Raw genomic sequence first — 26,185 nt, forward strand, 5'->3', positions numbered from 1 at the left:
AGAAGAGGCTGGCGCCCCATGAACGCCACGGCCTCTTCCTAGACCATGTGATGTCACCGTACATTGGTCATATGACCTAGTTGCATACCATGCACAGTAACTGTACTATGTACGGAGCAGTGCTTGGAGAGCTGCCGGAAGCCGGCTGTGCTCACAATACAGTAGCTTTGGTGAGTGTGAAAACAGTAGACTGGCGGGGTGCCGAGACTTGGACCACCGCCGATGTGATAATGATAAGCTATAATGAGAATAGATTATTTATTCCTGGATAATCCCTTTAAGCCTGGACTATCGGTTGAAGTGGTCTATGCTTCTAGAAGAGTCACAGGGGAAAATATAACAGCTATGAGAGTTCCAATGAACAATGATGCTGGCTATAAAAGGTCAGTGGCAGCAACAGAAGTTACCTAATACCTTTTTTTATCAAATCTGTTACATATATATCAGAATTCACAACCTATTATATAATTATTATTACTACTTGTCTTGTATGTTCTCCTATTTATTACTACCTGATTAAATATATTTGAATTGACTATTCAATGCATATCTCGTGCTCGACTTGACCTACTTGAAGAGGGTCGGAAATCAACTTACAAACCTCTTACAAAAAACTGAATCATTTAGGACAAGTTCACGTGGAGTTTTTTTACACTGATTACAGCACATTTCCAACTCACAATTAGCTTCCCATTCATTTCAATGGGAAGCAGCCCTTCCTTTTTTGTCCACATGGAAAAAGAAAGCAGCATGCCCTGTCTTGGGGCTAAATCTCCCTTTGAAAAGAATGGGAGGCATAAAAAAAACCTGCACTGTATTTGTCTGTGCAGTTTTTGTACTTAAGTAAACAAAATAAAGTTAGTAAAAAAATAAATGCATCAAAAACACACAAAAAACTCAGGAAAAAAGCATCAGCAAATTCTGTGCTTATTTTCAAAATGCGTTATGTGGACATACCCTTATAACTGTTGCTTTAGGTTACCCTTTGACCCTGGCATTTAGTAGAATCGTTGAACTGCAATGTGACTGCTGCCCCCATACTGATATGCCATGTTGTGATGGTATGTGATTTTCCATGCACTGTGCCTTTAAGCTGCTGTGAGAATCAAGAGAGGCAATGGTAAATGAATGTGCAGTACTGTAAAAGAGATACCATGGAGGTACAACACTTCTGAAGCAGCTGTTCTTATGGCTCTATATTGTGCCATTCCTTTATTATTTCTACTAGAAGTTATGAATGAATTGCTAGCAGTGTGCAGTAAGGGCACAGAGGGGCGGTAACCAGTTGGGGTGTGTACCTGCACAGTCTGACTCTATCCAATCAGTGCTGCTATTTTCAGACTGTGCAGGTACACCCCCCCCAACTGGTTACCACCCCTCTGTACCCTTACTGCAGACTGCTGGCAATTCATTCATGACTTCTAGTTTAAATAATAAAGGAATAGCACAACATAGAGCCATAAGAATAGATGCTCCAGAATTGTTATTACATGGGGAATGCATGAAGCTATTAAAACAGGCATGTCAGGTCCTCTTTAAAGGGCGGTCTAATATATCGCCACATGCATTTTGTTCAATTGCTGAAGCATTCATAGTTAATCTGTTATTTTATACATAGACTTATTGTGCCTCAGTATTAAAGGGCGGACTAATATATCACCGTGTGCATCTTTTTCAACTGCTGCGACACTCATAGTTAATCCGTTACATTACTGATACAGTTACTGTACACTATGGCCAACAGACAGTTGCTTGGGCCCTACAAAAGAACAGGCAGTGGCAAAAATTTTACTGTAGCGGTCACAAGTAGCAGCAGAAAATGGGGGGGGGGGGGAGTGGTAGTAGCCGCAGCAACAGGCCAGCAAGGATGAGCTTTGTGAGGACAGTCAGACTTGGAGGAGAGGTCCGCTGCGGATTCTTCTTGGCGTGCAACTACCATTTATTACAGTCAGGTTTAAGCAAATGTTGCGAGAGGTCAGGGACGTGCGCAAGAGACAGGTGATGGGGACTCAAGTGATCATTAGTGTTGAGTGAATCTAAGAAAAATGAATTTACTTCGATCTGAATTTCAGGAAAAATTTGATTCGCCTCGAAGCGAAATTTTCTCGCTCTTCATGGTAACGAATCAATTTTTCATCAAATGGCGGTAAAAAAAAAAACACAATCACCTAAATCATTTGCGCTTGAAGAGGCTGTCTCAGCCATCTTGATTGCAGAAATCAAGCAAAATCTCATGCGGGGTGACTTATGACATCACCACGCCGGCACGGTGATGACGTCACCACTACCAGCCAGCGTGATGACGTAATCTTGTGAGATTTTGCGCGTGTCTTCAATCAAGATGGCTGCAACGCCCTCTACGCAAGCAAAAGGTGAGTATTTATTTATTTACCCTGATTAACCCCCGAAAGGTCTAAATTGTAGCCTCGGATGCAGCGAACATTGATGAATGTTGCATCTGAGGGGTTCAATGACTGGGTGCTGCCTGATTGCCGCTCCCCATAGTTGCACCTGCTACATACAAAGGAATGAGCTTCATGACAAAGTAATTAATAACTTTGCTCATTTCTAATGATGACCAAACACATGATGATGATGAATTAGCCGATTGCACATGGGAGCAGTGCGAAGAGGGGGCATCGTCATCATCAGGGGGTGAGGGTAGCAGCATGTACGTGAGACATCAGGGTGGAAGTGTGTTCACAGGTTCACAAAAGCAGCGGCAAGCAGGGATCACTCAGTGGTGGAAATAAAATGCCATACTCCTCAATGTGGGAATTTTTCACCAAATCGCTGGGGGACATTACCGTGGCGGTATGCAGGATGTGTAGGTAGAATAGGTAGAAGGTGAGGCACCGCCAGGGTGCTAGGGTTGGCACGACGGCCCTGCGTCAACACATGGAGCGTCACCATAAAATGGTGTGGGAAAACCGTGCCACATGCTGCAGACTGATGCAGCAACCGTTGCATCTCCCACCGTCCCGCCCCTACCCCCCCCCTCCTGCAGTCAGGGCTCGTTAACATCAGCAGAAGGAAGCTGTTTTTCCTTCCCATCGACTTCAATGTTGTCTATAGCTCCTCATTCTTTTTCTCCTCCTTCTGTTTGTCACTTGTTTCGACAGCAATCGATCACCAAGGTGATTGCAAAAAGACAGTATGTGTGCACTCATCCAATGGCGCAGAAGATGAACGTGCACCTGGCCAAGTTGCTGGTGCTACAGTCCCTCACTTTCCATGTAGTTGACTATGGAAGTAGTATGTATTTGAATATGGAAATCATTCTTTTTTTTTATGCACCCCTTAGGGGAGGCCAGGTCTTATTGATCATCCTTTTTGCTGGCTTTACTTCTTCCAAATTATCCTTTCCAGTCTCCGTGTCTGAAAAAAGTCAGCAAGATGCAAAGAGAGGAGGAACTAGATTTTCCTAATGATATATCTTCGGTATTAGATCATGTGGAAAAGGAGGAAAAGCAGATGGCAGAAGAAGGGTCTCCCCCCCCCCCCCCCCGTATGTCAATAGAGTGGGTGGTGGTGGAAAAGTGGGTTCGCAACTGGGGGGGTAGTTTTCTTCTTCTGTCACTCCGAGAATGCCCCATGACCATTTTTCTCTCCTCTATTATTAGTTCGTTGGATCCAATTGCCAGTCACCTGCTGCGCCATGAGGTACTCTTCATATGTTTCAGGATGCAAGGGTTAAAGGTAAGTATAACTTGAATTATTAGGTAAAATGTATATAGTTAGTATTTTTTGAAGGGATTCATGTCTACAGAGTTAAAAAATAATTTTTGTTCTTTAAGTAGTTTTCCATTTGACAAAGCCATATACAATTTTATTGCGAACATTTTTATATTTATTATTCTCAGTCCATAATATTTTTGTTTTCCTTTATGGTGATCAGACATTTTTGGAAGAGGCGATACCTAATATGTCTATATATTATATACAGTGATGGCCAGTTTGCAGTGTTCGCCGACGAACACATGCCATCTGCCATCTTTATTCCCAAGCCTGGAGAAGCAGAGGTAAGTCCTTACCTGTGCCTGCGCCGCGAGCCGCTCTGAAACACATGTGGTCACCGGGAGCAGGCAGTTCCGAGAACAGCCCGATGAACACTGGCCATCACTGATTACATATGTAAAATTGGGAAAGGGGGGTTATTTAAGCTTTTACAATTTTTTTTAACCTCCTTAGGGGGAAAGAACCTGGAATCCTTTGATCCCTTGTCCTATTTTGACATGCTCCTTGCTGAGCTGTGCCTCATACACAGTGCAGCAGGAAGAGTACCATTGCAGCCATGGGAAGCTTCAAAAACTCCCAGGCTGCCATGGTAGCCGATCTGAGCCCCGCAATTTCACTGTGGGGGCTGCAAATGGAAGGCACAGGGAGCCCACTGCCTTCCAATTGCAGCCTTTTTTTCCAGCAGAAAACTGGTGTAAGTGGAAGGATAAATTCTTCCTAAAGTGTTCACAGAAACCATTGGTCAAACTGGATTTGTGTTTATCCTAGCACATAATCTATGTGTTGTGTTGCCTATATACTGGAGTCCACAGGAGCATTCCAGTATGTAGATAACAGAGGTAGATGCACATTTAAGAAAAGTATTTAATTTGAAATGTTACCCTGTGGTATTACTCTTAAAGTTGCAGGTGTTTTCTAATACACTTTATAATATGGGAACAGCTTCTGTTGAGCAAATGATCCTGCCATACCTCCCACATAGAGGATATTTGTCCATGACTGTATACAGTATATTATGACCCACAATGTGTTCTCCTTTGAGGGGAAAGTTTTACAGGCAAACTTAGGGCACTGTGATGGGCACGTTGTTCTCCCTTAGTTTCACCAACCTGTATATGAGCTAGTGAATCCTCCATGTTCTGTACAAATTCCCAAATACGAAAACCCTCTATGAAAATGTTTAATAACTTTCAAATTACCCTAACAGGACAGTACTTCAATTCTTGGGCCCTTGCAATTTTAACTGTAACTATAATGCATTAGGGTTACACTAAAAAACAAAAAAACAAGGTGAAAATGCATAAACTCAAATTAACAGATCTGATAAATCAAGATGGAAGATTATGTACTTGAATAAAATCCCTCAATCTTCAAACAAGGATCATCTATAATGATTCCCCTGGGACATACTTGGCAATATCCCCCCCCCCCCCCCCCGATATACCACATACAAGGAAAAATTTTGTATTGGCGCACATTATAGTGGGTATTTTTTTGAATTGGCACACGTTATAAGGGTATATTTCTTGCATTTGCACACATTATGAAGGACTGTTTTTGTACTGGCACATTATAACGGGGCATTTTTCTACTGGCACACATAAGGAGAATTATTACTACTGGTGGACTATGGGGAACAGAATTACTAGTATGGGCACAATGGGGACATTATTACTATTGGGGGCACTTTAAACAATAAGTGTACTCTGGCAGATAATAATTACTATTGGGGGGACTTTGTGGAGCACTATTACTGTGGGGGGCACCCTGGCACAGTATCAGCTTAGCACAATTATTTTTGGGGGACACTATGTTTATGGCAATATTCGTGTCGAGGACACTACTATCTGCATGGTATTAGTATTTTCAGGGTGATTATCTGGTTCTGCAGTATAGTATTGGGGGTGACAGAATGGAGTGTTGAGAAGGTGGGAGGATGATGGAAAAGTAGGAAACTAAAATGTCTGTCAAACTCTGCATAGAGAAAACATGGCTTAAAGAAATCATCATGGAGGTCTGGTCTGAATGGAGAAGATGAAGAAAAAGAACATCTATATCAGAGGCGACATCACTAGATGTAAGAGGTATGTTGCACTGTATTCTTTAGTATTTTTTGTAGTGCTGTATGTAATGTATTCCAAGTACTGTAAGTATTTAACAGTAGGCCTGGACGGAAGGGGTTAGGTTGAAAATTTGGCACAGGGGCCGTTTCAATTGTTGCCTCAGGCATCAGAAAGGCTAGGTGCACCCCTGCCGGTTGCCACAAAGCACTGAGGGAAGAGGGGCCCAAGCTGAATACTTGCACAAGGGCCTTTTAGCTACACCCCTGTGCAGTACAGTACTTTACAAAACTCAACAATATGCAAGGAGCAACTGTCCAAAAATGCACTGTTGAAACTAAGTCTTGGTCCAAATAATACCACATAGGTTGACCAAGAATTCAATATATAATGAAAACCTGCAGCTGATGTAATGGATAATGTATGCATAAGTGCATAGAACAGAAGTAGTATTTTCTGCCAGCTAATCAATATCAGTGGACAAGGACTAAGTTAAAAATTTATATAATTCATTCCAGACAGGTACATTACCTTCTAATTTCATGAACAAACAGACAAGAACAGCAGTATCACCTAATAGCTAAGCATTTTCAGCACTACCGGCATTCTGACGTCCTTTAATAGGTGGACTCTGCCCTCTGCATAGTCAACAAGGTTATTTTCACCATTTCTTCATCTTTTCACAGTAATATGACACTGGTCAACAGCATTTATCCCTACCCCTACCTGCGTCATCCATGTAATCTTGTCAACAATGTGTTGTTACGGGGATGTTCATGGGGGTCAAAGATCACAGTGACTGGCTTGAGATGCAGACCGTATAATAGGCAGCTGCAGGCTGCAAGTATTCAGATGAAGAGACTCAAAGCAAGTAAACAACCTTCTAAGAGCTCAACAAAGAGATGGAGACCGGGATGGATGCTCTCTACCACTCTGGAGTCCAAATGGTCCAATACCTCCAGATGAACTACAAGGGTTCCCAAGACTGGTTCATGTTCATCTCCTTTGCTGCTGATCTAAGAAATACTTTCTTCGTTTTCTTCCCAATCTGGTTCCACCTTTGTGAATCAGTGGGCATCAAACTCATCTGGGTGGCAGTGATCGGGGACTGGCTCAACCTTGTCTTCAAGTGGTGAGTATGTCAGAGAAGTTATGTATGATATTATTCTCATAAAAGGATCTGTCTATTATCTACCTATCTTCAAATTGTGTTTATGGGTCAGGTCTATCTACAGTATCTGTCTATCTATCCTATCTATCTATCGTGCTATAAAATGGCAGCACTTTACAGTAGGTACAAAAATAAAGTTCTTTTGTTCCCCCAAAAATGGGTGCAACCATTTTGGGTGAATAACAAAAACTTTAATTTTGTACCTCCTGGAGCATTTTGGATTCCTGATTCAGGCTTCTTCAGGCTTGCACCTTATATTTACTTTTTCAATCCAGTTCTGCTATTGTTGTATCTATCATCTATCTATATCATCTTTAGTAGTCTATCTCATATCAGTAATCAGTATTTCATTAGTCAAGCTCACACTTGTCCATTTTGGGGTTTCAGCTTCTTAGTTTGTGCCAGGTGTCTCATTGTGAAGACAATATTATGTTATGTTAACAGTCATCTATAGGATTCTTAGATAATTACTTGCGGCTTTTAAACCATTTTTTTTTTTTATCTCCAGGATTCTGTTTGGCCAGAGACCATACTGGTGGGTGCATGACACTGAATATTACAACAATATGACTGCCCCCACCATCCAGCAGTTTCCTGTTACCTGTGAGACTGGTCCAGGTGAGAAAATCTCATCTCAGATTCCATGTCAGTGTCTTGTGTCTTGTGTCCCACAGCAAATAGACGATACACAGGTCTTTTGCAATTGCAAAGCCCTTCACTACACATATACTATATCCAGTTATTAGATCACATCATACACAAATGTGCTATGTTTAGTCTAACAAAATAATACTGGTATACTCAAATAAACCCTCTTACGTAGATGTCTTAATCTATGTGTCAGGATATTTGAATGTTGTATATTCGGAATATATCATGTAAATAATATAAAAAATGTATTCTCACAGGAAGTCCTTCAGGTCATGCCATGGGTTCAGCTGGAGTCTACTATGTAATGGTGACCTCACTGCTTACAATCTTGTTGAACAAGAAACATTCAATCACTTTTAAAAGCAGGTAATTAATATAACCATACTGATGATGATAAAGGTTAGATGAGCAAAAATGTAATAAATAGTAAGAATAGATAGATAGATAGATAGATAGATCGATCAATAGATAGTCTCTAAGGGAAAGACACAGTAGGTGAGGAAAAAATCTGCTGTGTAGTGGCAGAATGCTTATTTCCGGTTGGTAGACTTTCCTGAAAAGGTTAGTTTCCAGGTTGCTATTGAAGGTTCAGTTGTTGGAGAGAGTCTGGTGTGCCCGGGTACTGAGCTCCAGGATCAGAGAATATGTGTCGGGATGTATCTAGAAAGCAGATCAGAGATGATAGGAGAGGACAGATTGTGGACAGCCTTATACATAGTAGTTACTATTTTGAATTCACTGGGCAACGGAGAGCCAGTGAAAGGAGTGGCAGAGGGCAGCAGAAGAGGAGAAACAAGGGGAGAGTTGGATTAACTGGGCAGTAGGGTTGAAAATAGATTGGAGGATTGGAGGGGTGCAAAAGTGTTAAATGGGAGGCAATAGAGAAAGCAGATGACGAGGGCATACGATAGCCTTTGACTTGATTCAGGTAAGGAAGAAGCGAATACGAGAGATGTTCTTGAGTTAAAACCTGCAGGTGGTGGTAAGAAATATAAGACAGTCAGTTCAGAATAGTCAATTCTACTTTGAGCGCTGCAGGTTTCAGGCGTGGTGGGTTCTATTCACACTGAATTCCTATGTTCACAATATTAAAACCGCGCTGCTCACCTGAGTGGATTCTCTGGTAAGCAGCACAGTTTTAATATTATGAAGATGGTGGTAAAGGTTTAGATGTGTGACTTGAAAAAGGCAGAATCAAATGTTATCCGAAAGCAGCAGACCTATGAGACCAGAGAAATAGATGATAGATTTAATATCTATTAGATAGGTTAATGTAATAGACAGATGTAATATCTAATAAATAGATTTAATATGTATTAGATAAATGTTAGATAGAGAGAGAGATTTAAAATCTAGTTATGGACAAATAGATTTACAACTATATTTTTGTGTATTTATTACTTTTTTTCTCTTTTCTAGATGTCTTCAGGCTGCTTTGTGGGCTGGATTCTGGGTTGTCCAGATTTGCGTTGGTCTATCACGAATATTCCTTGCTGCTCACTTTCCCCATCAGGTTGTGTGTGGAGTCATATCAGGTCAGTATTTCAGTGCCTAATGCTTCCAGCACCTCCTACTTAGGAGAAGCTCAATTCAGCATAACCCATAGAAGAGAGAGATCATTCAAAATTATGTATATGATAGATGGCAGATCAGACATGTTCACTTTTCCCTATATGAACTCGTATTTCTCCAAAAATAAGTTGCGCCCAAACTGTCTGTAAGCTCATCTTTCTACACTGTCATGGACCTAACATGAAGAGAATGACCATGTTGACTGCCATCCAAAACATCTACGGCCACCTTCGATATTTAAACACATTTTATATTTAAAAAAATCAGTCACTCATGAATTTGACCGCTAATTGTACCGTTCTTTCTTATTATAGGAATGCTGGTAGCTGAGGTTTTTGGAAATGTTCGATACATCTACAAGGCCAGTTTAAAGAGATATGTATATACCACTCTATTCCTGTTCTCCTTTGCTTTGGGTTTCTATCTGGTCTTGAAAGCAGTGGGAGTGGACCTCCTGTGGACACTGGAGAAGGCCAAGAGATGGTGTGACCGCCCTGAATGGATCCACATCGACACCACTCCTTTTGCTGGATTGCTGAGGAATCTTGGTATCCTCTTTGGATTAGGCCTGGCGCTCAACTCCCAAATGTATAAGGAAAGTTGTCAAGGGAAACTTTCAAGGCAGTTCCCATTCCGTCTCTGCTGTATGGCAACATCTCTGTTAGTACTCCATATTTTTGACAGCTTCAAGCCACCTACAAATGTTGAGATGATCTTCTACCTCCTTTCCTTCTGTAAAAGTGCTGCTGTTCCCTTAACCTGTGTAGGGATTGTTCCATATTGTATATCCCACATTATAAACAAGAAAGAGAAGATTCTATAAGAGTCAACTGCACATTTTACATTGGACATCTACAGGACACTATTCCAAGATGGTTGTCCTCTACCACACATGTAATTAAAAAGATTACAGGGAAAATACATTCCTGTACTAGTGACTACAGAATTTCTATGAAGGAAAAAAGGTCAAGCTATGGAATGAACTTCTAGTAGGGACTACAAGGAACTTCTAGTAGGGAATCACAAAAAGACTGATGTTTTTGTATAGGGCTGCTCTACTGTCAAGATCAGCCAAGGTATAGGACTTGTTGCATTGAAAATAATGGAGGCTACAATTCAATTCCATATTTATGGCTCACAGAAGTTGTCCTGGATTACAGAAATATGGCTTCTTTCTTCCAGAAATGGTGCTATTGCAGCTCACCCCTTTTCATTTCCATGGAGCTGCAATACCATATAAACAGGTGTGGCGCAGATTCTGGAAGAATGCAGCCATATCTTTCTTACCCTGTACAATTATCTTAAATTTTTTTTGCATCAAAAAAACTGATCAAGCCGTGACAACACTAATGGTTGATAAAAGCTTTTGCTTGCCTCCTAAAGAGGTGTTAAGCAGGGGCGTAGCTATAGGGGAAGCGGCTGCTTTGGGGCCCTGACCCAGAAGCAGCCCATCCATGAGGAAGAGGACTAAAAGATTTTGTCATGGCCCCTTCAACAGTATTACACAATGAAATTATATACAGTGCCAGTATAGACAGTGTAGAAAATGGATGGAACAGCTGCCAGGCCTGGTCTGAGCTGAGAGAGTGATCTTTACTAGCCACAGGAATGGGGCAGCATGAAAGGAAGGGGTTGCAAAAAAATTACTGTATGAGGGGGGCCCCAGTCATTTCTAGCTACGCCACTGGTGCTAAGTACCATCCAGTAAAAAAATACTATGCCCATTCCATCTCTGATACAAAAATAGTTTATTGTTTGTTAGCCAATCAATTTCAGGTTTATTACTTCTCTAGAAGCGAAAGAGATTTGTCACTGAAATGCTCGTTATATTGTAATACGACGATCAAAGGAAATAATGTCTTGTTTTTATGGTATGTTTTATATTGTTAAACTTATTATAATAAATATGGTTGTTTTTCTATAATAAGGTTTTTTTTCATTGTATTATCATTATTCGACAAAAATAACCTAACAATTATTTAGCTATGGTTGAGAAGAGGAACTATTCATAATTTTTTGGGAAAAAGACAAGATGGTGGACATTTGTCTACCTCTACAATATGGCTTCTTCCTTCTGAGGAAGATCAGCTATAGAGCACTAATACACATTCTTACATATGGTAGTAGTTTTACTTACTGTAGTTTAGTTTATGACAAAGTGGGGACCATTTTGGGCTACTGAGCTAATTGGATTCTAGTTACATCCATGTTCAGATGGGGGTACAACAATAAAATGCTCCTCCCAAAATTCTGACAGTAGCAATTGCCACTAGATGAAGCAAAAGTTGAAGGTATGGGCTCTCACCACTTTGGACCCATAGTAGAAATAATACTATTTTCATAGCGACAACAAATTCGTCAGCACTTTACAACTTGAGGAACATGTACAGACAAAATCATATTACATAGTAGCAAACTAATTAACAATTTAAACAACAGGAATGAGGACCCTGCCCTCAAGAGCTTACAATCCATAAGGAAAATGTAAAGTGGCACAAGATGTAAAAGTATGTTTTGTACAATGGTTCAGACAACTTGTTATAAAAAAACAAAACAGATAAGTATACATAAAGCTAGATGAGCCAGTCACCAGCCAGTATCTGTGTATGTACAGTGGTGGGGGAAAAGAGTCAGATAACCGAATGTGAAAGACCTCCCCAAAAAGATGGCTTTATAAGTCATGTAAAATGCTGAATGTTGAGAATTCAAGAACTGGTGCAGCACAAGAAAAAGTCTTGGAGACAGAAGTGGGGGGGGGGTGGATTTTGGGGAATGATAATTTTAACTTGGCGAAATGTAGAGCATGGTAGAAGATTTAGAGAGGTGCGGTACTGTGGAGAGCTTTGTGGGTGAGAGTAAAAAAGCTTAAATCCCATTATAAAGTGAATGAGCAGTGATTGCCATGATCTGCGTCTATGAGTTGCACCAATGCATATGAACATATTCCTTGTCCAACTCCCTCCTTCCTACCCAAGCATGGGCACCAAGATAAGTCATCCGACATGAAATCATATACTATATGAAGAATATACTACATAGGAAAAAACTATTTTTTAGGTAGATACCAAAATGAAAACGTAAGCAGTACCTTATTAAAGTAAGATAAGGTTTGCAAAATATCCTATAAAGACCACAAGGACCTCATTGTGCTGGGCTGAAACATCACAGAATGGGTAAATATAGGAAGTCTGCTACCTTTTCCCTTTATTTGATGCATATTTTTTTTTTTTCGATAGATAGATAGAATAGAGAATCTTTTTCCTTTCAGTGTTTTGCACAGGTTCTCCAGCTATTCTCCCAGTAACAATACTAGTCAATGATTTCTTTATTAACTGAAGTGCAGGGACATGTTTTGTTTGACTGCACTGTCCTCCAGTTTCTTGGAGTTAGTATATGGCAGATTTACAGAAGTGGAGAAAGTTGTTGGAGTAAAAACATGTTTATGCTGAAAAGCACACGAAACAAATTCCTGCCTTGTGACATGTACATTTTGTCTTCTTTGAATTGCTCTCTGAGAAATTCTCAACTAACGCCCTGTCACCTACTTTCTTTGGATGTACTCATTTACTGTCATGAAAAACAATTGCCAGGACATGTCTGCTGCAACAGAAAAACAACTCGACGTGGCCAAAATTCTTTACAAAAGGAACTAGCAGTTAACAATTTACAGGGGCGGACTGGGAACTCAAAGTGCCCTGAAAAAAACTGGCTCCATTTTTTAGCTGGGTCCAAATTGATGGCAATACCATATTGTGGCACATTATACCACCCCAACAGAGCCAAATACCACAGTCCATCACAAAATACTGCCAGCAGCACAAATTACATCCCCAAAAACTTCCATTGGCCGGTTCTGATGGGGGACCCTGTAAGGTCTATGGCCAATCTGCCCCTAACAGTTTATACTTCAAGGAAAATGTCTCAGCATGAAAGAAGGGGGTACCCTGCTTTGGACAATCCTTGTCATGACAAGGTTGCCTCAAAAAATAAACTTATCTTAGGGACCGTAATGCTAAGATTCTTGGTGATCAGCTTTTTTGTACCCGAATACCTTCTAATATTTTCAGGAGATTCCAGTGCTTTCTTGCATTTTCAATCGCCCCCTGAGTTCCGCCACATTGCCCCCCCCCCCCTTTTCTCCTTTTTTGGGGCCCAATATGCAATTGGCTAGTAAAGGAGGAGGAGGTGACTTCTGCTTTCCTCAATAGGAGTCATCTTTTCCCTGGTTGTGACGCTGATCAATCATTGCGGACTGCTTTACAGCCAGGAAGACGAGCAGTGCTCGTGAGTTTTACAAAATCACGTAAGAATAGCCTATGAAAGCATGTAATTGAGAACCAGAAGTTGCCATAGGCAGAATGAATTACTTGCTTAGATAAGCTGTTCTCTTGAGATTTGGTAAATCACACAAAAACTGCACATCTTCCTTGATGTGAATCGGTCTGCAGCATCACTGCCATGGAGAAGAATCTACCCACTAAAAAGAGCACATCCGCTACGCTCACTATTCATTTGCATATTAGGCACCAAAACAAAGAGGGGGTAATGTGTTGGAACAGAGGAGTTGAATGGAAAAAAATTTAATTTCCTTAGGACTAACAACAAAAGTTATTAGTAGAGTTGAGCGGACACCTGGATGTTCGGGTTCGACGAATTCGGGACCCGAACTTGACCCCGAACCCCATTGAAGTCAATGGGGACCCAAACTTTTGAGCACTAAAATGGCTGTAAAAATGTCATGGAAAGGGCTAGACAGCGGCAAATGCCAGAGAAAATGTGGTTAAGAGCATGGCAAGTGCTCTGCAAACAAAAGTGGATAGGGAAATGACTTTAAATAACATAAAATACGTAAAAATAAAAAATTATAATCTTGATCTAGGAGGATGAGGTCCATATGGAGTAGGAGGTTGAGGAGGCGGTGGATGTGGCGGTGTAGGTGGAAGCGGTGGTGGAGGAGGAGGTAGCCTACACAGGTTTTTGGTTTTAAATGTATTTTTATTTTTTTAAATTAGGGTACACTCCAAAACATTGGGAAATATAACCTGTGATAACCCCCTCCAGTCGTGCTAAACACACGTTCAGACAATACACTGGTTGCAGGGCAGGCCAGCACCTCCAAGGCATAAAGGCCAAGCTCAGGCCATGTGCCCAATTTGGAAACCCAGAAGTTGAAGGGGGCAGACCCATCATTCAGTACGTGTAGACGTGTGCGCACATACTGCTCCACCATGTCGCACGTCCCCGTGATGTCCATGATCCAATTGGATATCTTCTCTATCAACTTTCGATGTTCTTTTATGCTCCTTCCATGGTGATCACGGGTGGCGGGGATTCAGAGTTCCAGGCCTGAGGAGGAGCCTGAGAAAGGGATACCACATCCAAGGGAGGTCAATGGATGAAATTAAATGTAATCGAGCGGAAATGTAGGACATAAGCTTCCAAGTTAAGAAGGGGGCGTGCGGCAATTACCCACTCCCGACTCAGGGAGGTAGTGATGATAAATAACAATACAGGACTCTTAAGATGCCCTGTTATTGGAATGATAGGGACTGTGACTGGGGTATTTTGGATTTGGAAACGTTAGCCAGGAGAGGCCCTGCTGCCACTTTGTTGACTCTAGATAACTTCTGCTTGATCGCACGTCCCTGTGACGTCCACAATCCATTTGGATATCTTCTCTATCAACTTTCGATGTTCTTTTCTGAGCCTACCATGTTGATCACGGTTATCGGCGAATCAGGGTTCCACGCCGGAGAGGGAGCATGAGAAAGAAAGACCACATCCAAGGGAGATAAATGGATGAAATTTTATTTTGATCAAGCGGAAATATGGGAAAAGTTATTGAAGCGCAAATGTGGGACAAATTATTGAAGCGCCAATATGGGACAAATTATTGAAGCGCAAATGTGGGACAAATTATTAAAGCGCAAATGTGGGACAAATCATTGAAGCGCAAATGTGGGACAAATCATTGAAGCGCAAATGAGGGACAACTTGTTAAAGTTTAAGCATTGAATGAAAGGAGGTGGCGCATATCAAGTAAAGAATTTCTGAAATTTTATTCCCTGTCACCTATGCAGAGCAGGAGTTTATTCACGTCCAAAATTGTAAAATGTTAACCCAAGAATGTAACAGAAAAATTTGTTAAATGTATTAACCTGTCTACTAGTTAGAGGAGGGGTATATTACACCCAAAAATTGGTGAATTTCACCTGAAAATGTAACAGACAAATTAGTAAATTTTTTTAACCTGTCTACTAGGTATAGCAGTGGTAAATCACACCCAAAAAATCTCACCCGAAAATGTAACAGACAAAGTAGTGAAATGACATAAAATAAAATAAAATACGTCCAAATAAAAAAAAAATTTGATTTATGAAGTGGAGGTCCATATGGAGTAGGAGTTTGAGGAGGCGGTGGACGTAGCGGTGTAGGTGGAAACAGCGTTGGAGGAGGACTAGGTAGCCGACACTGGTTTTTGGTTATAGTTTTTCTTTTCTTTTTTAATTAGTGTACACTCCAAAAGAGTGTGAAATATCCAAAATACAAGAATGAGCAATTGCGCTGCAGTATAACAATGGCTGGTTAAGGCCAGTATACATGTCTATTCTGCACAAGGTACGGACAAGTCCTGTGGGATCCATGCCTGGTTCATTTTAAAGAACGTGAGCTTGTCCACATTTGGCTGTAGACAGGCGGCTGCACTTGTCTGTGATAACGCCCCCTGCTGTGCTAAACACACGTTCAGATAATACACTGGCTGCAGGGCAGGCCAGCACCTCCAAGGCGTAAATGGCAAGCTCAGGCCATGTGCCCAATTTGGAGACCCAGAAGTTGAAGGGGGCAGACCCGTCATTCAGTACGTGTAGGCGTGTGCACACATACTGCTCCACCATGTTGGTGAAATGCTGCCTCCTGCTAAGACGTTCCATATCAGCTGGTGGTGCTGGTTGTTGTGGCGTGCTGACAAAGCTTTTCCACATTTCGGCCATGCTAACCCTGCCTTCTGAGGTGCTGGCGGTGCCCCAGCTGTGTTGGCAACCTCTTCCTCCTCCTCTGCCTTGTGCTTCCACTGTGCCCCCGCTGTCAGGTGGGAATGCCACCAGCAGCGCGTGTACCAGCGTGTGCTTGTACTCACGCATCTTATGATCACACTCCAGTTAGGGAATTAAGGACGGTACGTTGTCCTTGTAATGGGGATCCAGCAGCGTGGCCACCCAGTAATCAGCACAAGTTAGAATGTGGGCAACTCGGCGGTCGTTGCGGAGACACTGCAGCATGCAATCGCTCATGTGTGCCAGGCTGCCCAGAGGCAACGAAAAGCTGTCCTCTGTGGGAGGTGTATCGTCTGTGTTCTCTGTATCCCCCCAGCCACGCACCAGTGATGGCCATGAGCTGGTCTGGGTGTCACCCATGATTGCCGCAGCTGAAACTCTACTATCGCCTGCTGCTGCTCGCACAGTCTGGCCAGCATGTGCAAGGTGGAGTTCCACCTTGTGGGCACGTCGCATATGAGGCGGTGGGCGGGAAGGCTGAAGTTAAGCTGCAGCGCTGACAGGAGAGCAGCAGCAGGGTGAGAACGCCGAAAGCGCGCACAGACGGCCCGCACTTTATGCAGCAGCTCTGACATATCTGGGTAATTTTTAAGGAATCTCTGCACCACCAAATTCAGCACATGCGCCAGGCAAGGGATGTGCATCAAACCGGCTAGTCCCAGAGCTGCTACGAGATTTCACCCATTATCGCACACTACCAGGCCAGGCTTGAGGCTCACTGGCACCAACCACTCATTGGTCTGTTGTTCAAGGCCCATCCACAGCTCCTGCACGGTGTGGAGTTTGTCCCCCAAACAGATACGTTTTAAAACTGCCTGCTGTCGTTTACCCTTGGCTGTGCTGAAGTTGGTGGTGAAGGTGTTACGCTAACCGGGTGAGGAGCCGGTAGAGGAAGAGGAAGCGGAGTAGGAAGCAACAGGAGGCAAACTGAAGCGCCCTGCAATCCTTGGTGGTGGCAGGACATGCGCCAAACTGCTATTCGCCTCAGGCCCAGACGCCACTGCATTTACCCAGTGTGCTGTTATGGAGATATACAGGTCCTTCTAAAAAAATTTGCATATTGTGATAAAGTTCATTATTTTCTGTAATGTACTGATAAACATTAGACTTTCATATATTTTAGATTCATTACACACCAACTGAAGTAGTTCAAGCCTTTTATTGTTTTAATATTGATGATTTTGGCATACAGCTCATGAAAACCCAAATTTCCTATCTAAAAAAATTTGCATATTTCATCCGACCAATAAAAGAAAAGTGTTTTTAATACAAAAAAAGTCAACCTTCAAATAATTATGTTCAGTTATGCACTCAATACTTGGTCGGGAATCCTTTTGCAGAAATGACTGCTTCAATGCGGCGTGGCATGGAGGCAATAAGCCTGTGGCACTGCTGAGGTGTTATGGAGGCCCAGGATGCTTCGATAGCAGCCTTAAGCTCATCCAGAGTGTTGGGTCTTGCGTCTCTCAACTTTCTCTTCCCAATATCCCACAGATTCTCAATGGGGTTCAGGTCAGGAGAGTTGGCAGGCCAATTGAGCCCAGTAATACCATGGTCAGTAAACCATTTACCAGTGGTTTTGGCACTGTGAGCAGGTGCCAGGTCGTGCTGAAAAATGAAATCTTCATCTCCATAAAGCTTTTCAGCAGATGGAAGCATGAAGTGCTCCAAAATCTCCTGATAGCTAGCTGCATTGACCCTGCCCTTGATAAAACACAGCGGACCAACACCAGCAGCTGACATGGCACCCCAGACCATCACTGACTGTGGGTACTTGACACTGGACTTCAGGCATTTTGGCATTTCCCTCTCCCCAGTCTTCCTCCAGACTCTGGCACCTTGATTTCCGAATGACATGCAACAGTTCAGTGCTGCTTCTCTGTAGCCCAGGTCAGGCGCTTCTGCCGCTGTTTCTGGTTCAAAAGTGGCTTGACCTGGGGAATGCGGCACCTGTAGCCCATTTCCTGCACACGCCTGTACATGGTGGCTCTGGATGTTTCTACTCCAGACTCAGTCCACTGCTTCCGCAGGTCCCCCAAGGTCTGGAATCGGTCCTTCTCCACAATCTTCCTCAGGGTCCGGTCACCTCTTCTCGTTGTGCAGCGTTTTCTGCCACACGTTTTCCTTCCCACAGACTTCCCACTGAGGTGCCTTGATACAGCACTCTGGAAACAGCCTATTCGTTCAGAAATTTCTTTCTGTGTCTTACCCTCTTGCTTGAGGGTGTCAATGATGGCCTTCTGGACAGCAGTCAGCTCGGCAGTCTTACCCATGATTGCGGTTTTGAGTAATGAACCAGGCTGGGAGTTTTTAAAAGCCTCAGGAATCTTTTGCAGGTGTTTAGAGTTAATTAGTTGATTCAGATGATTAGGTTAATAGCTCGTTTAGAGAACCTTTTCATGATATGCTAATTTTTTTAGATAGGAATTTGGGGTTTTCATGAGCTGTATGCCAAAATCATCAATATTAAAACAGTAAAAGGCTTGAACTACTTCAGTTGGTGTGTAATGAATCTAAAATATATGAAAGTCTAATGTTTATCAGTACATTACAGAAAATAATGAACTTTATCACAATATGCAAATTTTTTCAGAAGGACGTGTATAATGTCCCTGACCGTGCTTACTAGTCCACGTATCCGTAATGAGGTGCACATTGCCACAGATGGCGTTGCGCAGTGCACACCTCATTTTGTCCCCACTTGGTTGTGCAGGGAAGGGATGACTCGCCTGGAAAGGTAGTGGCGGCCGGGCATGACGTTACTGTGGGACAGCCACCGCCATAAGGTCTTTAAAACTCTCCATCTCCACCAGACGGAATGACAGCATTTCAAAGGCCAGTAATTTAGAAATGCTGGCATTCAGGGCTAGGGATTGCGGGTGGGTAGGGGGGTACTTCCTCTTCAGTGTTTGGGAGATGGAGAACTGAACGCTTCCGTGGGAGGCTTGGTGACCCAGGTGGTGGTGTTGCTGGCAGATCCACTGTTTGCGGGGTGGCAGGCGGCACTGTCACTCCAGAGGTGGATTAAGAGGCAGAGTCTGCAGCAGAAGAGGAAACAGGAGGAGCAAGAGACCTTTCTTTGTTTTTGAGGTGTCTACTCCACTGCAGCTTGTACTTTGCACTTAAAGAGGACCTTTCACTAGAATAAAACATCTAAACTAACCATACAGACATGGAGAGCGGCGCCCAGAGATCTCCCTGCACTTACTGTTAACCCTGGGCGCCGCTCCGTTCTCCCGGTTTAGCCTCTGGTATCTTCATAGTTAGGTTCCCCTGGGTGGAGCCTAACTATGAAGATACCGGAGGCTATACCGGGAGAACGGAGGTGCGCCCAGGGATAATAGTAAGTGCAGGGAGATCCCTGGGCGCCGCTCTCCATGTCTGTATAGTTAGTTTAGATGTTTTATTCTAGTGAAAGGTCCTCTTTAAATGCTTGGTCATGCATGTTATGTCTCGCTTCAGGCTCTGATTGCACAGCGCGAAAACCACTCGTGTCTTGTCGTCAGCACAACTCCTTGGAGCTGGCATTGGTGTGCTCGATCCCTTGCTGTGCTGGGCAGTAGCAGTAGCAGGCGTACTGTCTAGGGGACGGCCGCTCCGCTTTTGCACCCTGCTCCCTCTTCTGCTGTGCCGGTGGCTCTGCGACCACCGCCTCTTACTCCGAACTACATAGGTTACTCGCAAGACCTTGATTCCATGTGGGGTAGAGGACCTCATCGTCCTCCACATCATCTTCAACCCAGTCTTCACCCCTGCTCTCCTTGTCAGTCTGCACACTTTCGAAAGCCACAGCAGTTGTCACCTATGTTTCGTCATCATCTGAGATGTGCTGCGATGGTCCTCCCATGTACTCATTTTGAAAGATAAGTGGTTGGGCATCGGTGCACTCAATCTCTTCCACTTCTGGGGAAAGGGATAGGTGGATGGCCCTGGGAAACCCTGCTAACAGAGTCATAAAAAAGCAGAAGAGACTGCTGCATGAGTTGGGGCTCAGACTGCTTGGCTGATTTTCAAGGGGGTGAGGTGAAAGACTGATGGACATCGGCTGCAGGTGCCAACTCTGATCTTTCAGCACGAGACTGGGTGGGAGACAATGTGAAGGAACTGGAGACACTGTCAGCAACCCAATCTACTATCGCCTGTAATTGTTCTGGCCTCACAATTCGTAGAGCCGCATTAGGCCCGACCAAATACCGCTGCAGGTTCTGTCGCCTAGTCGCACCTGAGGAAGGGGTTTCACTTGTGCGTGTAGCTGGCACAGATCGACCATGTCCTCTCCCTGCAACAGGAGCTCCACCAGCAGCACCACGACCTGGGCCACGTCCCTTATTTGACGCTCTCCTCAAATTTCTTAAATTTTGGATCTTGCCCTAAATGGGTGTTTAATTAATAGCAGACTAGAACAACAGTATGTAAAGGTTGTATCTCACACGTACAGATGCAGAGTAGGCCGTAATTAAAAAATTTTGCCAAAAATGGCTGTTTTTCAAATAACTAAATAGAACCACAGTATCTAAAGTGTGTATCTCACAATGACATATGCAGCAAAGGCTGCAAAATAAAGTTTTTTGCCCAAAATGGGTGTTTGTTTAATAACAGAATATGACAGCAGTATATAACGTTTAAATTTCACACGTACTGATGCAGCCAGGGCTGTAAAATTGTGTATTTTGCCAAAAAGGGTGTTTTTAAAAACCCAGAAAATTAGGGCTGTATTTCTAGCTTAAATTGCACACTGACTAATCCTGCAAAGGCACCAGATGTTGTATTTTGCCAAAAAGGGTGTTTTTAAAAAAAAAACAGATTATTAGTGCAGTATTTCAAGCTTGGATTTGAATGTCACAAAAGCTCAGATGCAGTACTGGTGCACTGAGCTTGCATAAAATGGCCGCCGCCGCCGCCCACCTAACTAACAGACGGATAAAAGTTATTTTTTTCTGTCACTGGGCTCAGGGCAGGGCAAAAAGATTGTGCACTGCACCCACATAACTAAATGTATGTAGATCGCTGAGTTCAATTGGAGTTCTGATCACAGATTCGGTCCTATTCTCTCCCTCACAGCAGCATCCTCTCCCTACACTAAGAACAGCAGAGTGACGTGCAGCGCTACGTGACTCCAGCTTATATAGAGGCTGGGTCACATGCTGCACTGGCCAATCACAGCCATGCCATTAGTAGGCATGGCTGTGATGGCTTCTAAGGTCACACAGTTAAACGCTTGTTGGTTGTCTGCTCTGCAGCCTTTCAAAAAGCTCCAAGAAATCGCCGAACAACGAGCCCGAACTTTTACTGAAATGTTCGGGTTCGGGTCCGGGGTCCAAAAATCCTAAAGTTCGGTACGAACTCTAGTTATTAGTTAAAAAAAAAACAAAGGGGGGCGTGTCCTGACTATGGCGGAGTGAACACGCATCGCTGTGAGCTCCTGCCCTGAGAGAGCCGTAGCAAGCTTTTCCAGCTCACCAGCAACTGCATTTTTGGGCTCAGATGGTTCGGACGAGAAGGGGATCCTCTGCCGGTTCCGTCAATACCCCCACGGATGTGAGGCATAAGAACATTCAGCAGTTTTTCGCCTCGGAAGGCCAGAAGGTAACAGGCCGTGACTTGGGCGCCACGGGGCTCCCGCAAGCTGTTAGTGATCTGAACGTCGCTGCACCCCCATATCAACCCCTGCAGACCCCGAAACAGGTGGAGAATTCAGGGACGATACGCCGCAGCATGAGCCAGCCCCACTCGTCCGCTGTACACCAGAAAAAGGACTTGCCTCCTCCGGCCGGCGCCATGTTTGGCGGGGACGGCGGGTCAGCGCCATCTTGCCAGGCCCCACGAGACTCTTCGTCGTCTGTACGAGCCACGCAGTCTCCACAAAAACAGGCCTCACCCCAGGCTACCCCTACGGTGGACTCGGAGGAGCCGCCATGGGATTGGAGAGCTCATGTCCGGCAATTGCCGACTAAGCAGGAGATGGAACAATTTATTGCACGCCTGGAAGCCTCTTACAAGCAGGAACTACATACCCTGTCCACGAATCTGCAAGTGGTGGAGGAGAGGGTGGATGATGTGTCTTCCCATCAGGCTGAACTGTCCTCTCGCCTAGACACGCTGGAGGATAGAGGTGTGCAGAGAGATCTACACATCAGCCAGCTATATCGCCTACACGAAGATGTGGAAAACCGCAGTAGGCGCAACAATATAAGGCTGCGGGGTCTCCCTGAAACTATTCCCTCTGCTGATCTTATTCGTACTCTACAGGAACTGTTTAAGATGATCTTGAATAGGCCGATTTCGGATGACCTAGAGATTGACAGAGCGCACAGGACACTCGGTCCCCCGAATCCAGATCCTGCCAGACCTAGAGATGTGATATGCCGTCTCCATTATTATTCCGTTAAAGAGGAGATTATGCGGAAGGCGCGTAACACCGCCACGATCGAGTTTAGAGGAGCTCATGTCTCTCTTTTGCAGGACTTGGCCCGCTCCACACTACAGCAGAGAAGAGCTCTCCGTCCCTTGCTGGAATGCCTCCGGGAAAGGGACATCCCCTACATGTGGGGTTATCCATTCCAGCTGGTGGTCAGGAGGGGGGGCAAGCGCTATGAACTGCGAGATCCTTCTGAATTAGCCGATTTTTTAGCAGCGCTGGGCCTTCCTGATATTGAGCTACCTGACTGGTCCATTACCCCTCCGATTCCATCGAGATTCTCGGTTTGGAAGGTTGCCTCTCCGGGACGGAGCAGAGAGGCGGATGACAGGAGGCGGCCTTTCTGATTGTGACTCTTGTTTGTGTTTTGGGGTGGGAGATGTGCCCTCTTCATGGTTGCCCTACGTAGCCTTTATTGGCTTACACTCAGCCTTTAAATACCGGTCTCTTCCAAAGTTCTAGAGTTGAGGTTCTCTACCTTTAGATAGAAGCATCCCATCTCACCAAGTATTCCTCCCCCGCAGTCCTATTTTTGATTACCTCAGGTTTCATGTGTTTGTGTAGGGGTTATGTGCTCTCTTAGGGGAATGCTTTCCCCCTTCCCTGTCCGCCATCTATCTGAGGAATGCTGGAGTGCACAGTTAGCCACTTATATTCTCAGGCAGGTCTCAACACCTGCTGTTGGAAGACAGTCCCCAATTTAACGTTTATTCGTTTCTATTCCTCAGTCCCGAGGTTTTTTGGCACTTTAGGGTGTCTCCCCTGTCCGGATTTGTCTCTGTCTGTAGTTTTTGTCTTGTGTTCTGTCTGTGGTCTTGTCTTGTCTGATCCCCTTTCCGTTCCCCTCCGTTGTGTTCCGTTGTGTCTTTGTGGGACTCTCTGTTGTGTGGTTTTACCGGAGTGTATTTTCCCACCCCCGTTCCTGTCCCTCATCCTGCTAGGGCCTCCCTGTAATTTGGACATGGCGCCTCCGACTAACCAGAGAGCAGAGGTCAAATTGGTTTCCCTGAATGTTAGGGGCTTTAATGTTCCGGACAAAAGGGCAATGATCCTGGCTGGGTTACAAAAAGAAAAGGCTCAGATTCTGCTTCTTCAGGAGACACATTTTAGGACGCACCATGTTCCAAATTTCAGATCCAAGACATACACGACTTGGTTCCATAGTACAAACCCAGATGCTAAAGGCAAAGGGTGTCTCGATAGCGTTGAACAAGAATTTACCATGTTCTATTTTGGATTCTAGATCTTGCAGTATCGGACGGTACGTCTTTATCAAGCTGGTCATACATGGGAGAGTGTACACAATAGGTAATATTTACCTTCCGAATTCGGGTCAAGGTAAGGCATTTGCCGCTATTATGTCAAAGATGGAACCTTTTTTGGATGGTATTGTACTGCTGGGAGGTGACTTTAACTTACCTCTTGATCCGTTGTTGGACACCTCTGTAGGTAGATCACTGATTCCGCATTCGACCCTTACTAGGGTCCGCTCTGTATTGCGAGCCAATAGGTTGGTGGATGTATGGAGGGTGCTAAACCCGTCAAGCCGCGACTACACATACTACTCTCCAGCTCATGACTCCTACAGTAGGATTGATCTGTTTGTCATCTCCCACCACGCTCTGTCCTATCAGCCGAAGGTGGATATGGGATCGATATTGTGGTCAGATCATGCCCCAGTTTTTCTTACCCTGGCCCTACCTGATTTAGTAGCTAAAGAGTGGACATGGCGGCTGAATGCACACTTATTGAAAGATATGCTTTGTAGACAAGCCATAGAGAAATCCATTTCAGACTTCATGGTCACTCATGCCAATGACTCTACAGCTCCTCCTCTGCAGTGGGAAGCACTTAAGTGTGTGCTAAGGGGGGTTTTCATCCAGCACGGTTCGAGACTTAAAAAAGAGAGGGAGACACGCATCAGGAGCTTATCGGACGAGCTACTTCGCCTTGAGTCCCTTCATAAGGGTTCTCGCACTCCGGATCTGTTGGAAGAACTGTCCTCAGTGAGGGAAAAATTGAGGGAGGAGATCAGCAGGAGACATGCGCACGCTAAGGAACGATATCAGGGTTTCTTGTTTGAGAATGCCGATAAATGTGGTTCGGCCCTGGCCAAACTTCTCCATCCTAAATCATTGCAATCCTATATCCCTGAGATTAAGGATTCGCATGGTAGGATATTGCATCATCCTCTTCATATTGCTGAAGCTTTCAGAGAATACTATGCATCCCTTTATAATATCAGAGGCCAATTCGCGGACATGCGGCCCTCGGACCTGGATGGACGTATATCTTCCTATCTAGCTGAGACGGCCCTGCCCGTGATCACGCCTGAACAGCAAGCTGATCTAGATCTACCCTTCTCTGAGGCTGAGGTAAAGCTGGTGATTAAGTCTCTTAAAGGTCATAAGAGCCCGGGGCCGGATGGATTTACTGGGGCTTTCTATAAAAGATTCCTTGATCTACTTAGCCCTCTAATGGCAAAGGCGTTTAATTGTGTCTCTCCTGCTTGTCCCTTCCCTAAACAAGCCTTAGAGGCTCATGTTGTTGTCATTCCCAAGCCCAATAAGGATAGTACGGTCTGTGGTAACTATAGGCCGATATCTTTGATAAATTGCGACATTAAGGTCTATTCCAAGATTTTGGCTAATAGGTTGCGGCGTATTCTACCGCAGTGTATTAGCCTAGATCAGGTGGGCTTTGTCCCGGGCAGGGAGGCCAGGGACAATACCATACGCACTATTACTTTGATCCACCATGTCCAAGAGCACCGGATCCCTGTTGGTTTGATGTCTGTAGATGCCGAAAAGGCATTCGACAGGGTCCATTGGCAATTTATGCTAGCCTCCTTGCGACATCTTGGATTGGGGGACAGATTCGTGGAGTATGTGTCAGCCCTATACACTAATCCCACAGCTAGAGTTAGGGTTAACGGGGTTCTTGCACCTCCTTTCGAGATCCACAACGGTACTCGTCAAGGCTGTCCACTCTCCCCTCTCCTATATGTACTGCAAATGGAACACTTGGCTCAGGCTATCCGCCTCAATCCGGACATCCCAGGTGTTACTGTTGGGAACAGGCATCAGAAATTGGCGTTGTATGCGGACGATTTGCTCCTATATGTGTCATCCCCTCATATCTCGCTCCCATCTTTGCTTAGGGAGTTTGATAGATTTGGCCACCTGAGCAACTTTAAGGTGAATCTCTCCAAAACTGAGCTACTTAACATTTCTCTGTCTGATGCGGATGTAAGCGCCCTTAGAACTAACTTTTCCTTCAAATGGAAGGAGCAGAGTTTGGGGTATCTGGGTGTCCAGATCCCTGCGCAGTTACATTCGCTTTTTACTCTCAATTACTTACCTCTGCAGAGGAGAACGCTGGAGGACATGCAGAAATACTCCCTCAAAAAGCTATCATGGTTTGGCCGCATGTCTGCCTTCAAGATGGATATCCTACCGAGGTTTCTTTACCTCTTTCAAACTGTCCCGATTTATGTGCCGCGGTCGTATTTCCAGGAGTT

General features: G+C 44.2%; 1 protein-coding gene across 1 annotated transcript; it reads left to right on the plus strand.

Moving 5' to 3' along the window:
* The first annotated feature begins 5,683 nt into the window (after nucleotides 1-5,683).
* Nucleotides 5,684-10,707, plus strand: LOC122940839 (glucose-6-phosphatase catalytic subunit 1-like). Its single transcript, XM_044297654.1, has 6 exons — nucleotides 5,684-5,822; nucleotides 6,485-6,930; nucleotides 7,478-7,587; nucleotides 7,878-7,986; nucleotides 9,040-9,155; nucleotides 9,507-10,707. The coding sequence occupies exons 2-6, from the start codon at nucleotides 6,701-6,703 to the stop codon at nucleotides 10,013-10,015; spliced, it is 1,074 nt and encodes a 357-aa protein (XP_044153589.1). The 5' UTR covers nucleotides 5,684-5,822; nucleotides 6,485-6,700; the 3' UTR covers nucleotides 10,016-10,707.
* Nucleotides 10,708-26,185: the final 15,478 nt, after the last annotated feature.

The sequence above is a fragment of the Bufo gargarizans genome, chromosome 6, assembly GCF_014858855.1.
Source record: "Bufo gargarizans isolate SCDJY-AF-19 chromosome 6, ASM1485885v1, whole genome shotgun sequence".
Lineage (NCBI taxonomy): Eukaryota > Metazoa > Chordata > Amphibia > Anura > Bufonidae > Bufo > Bufo gargarizans.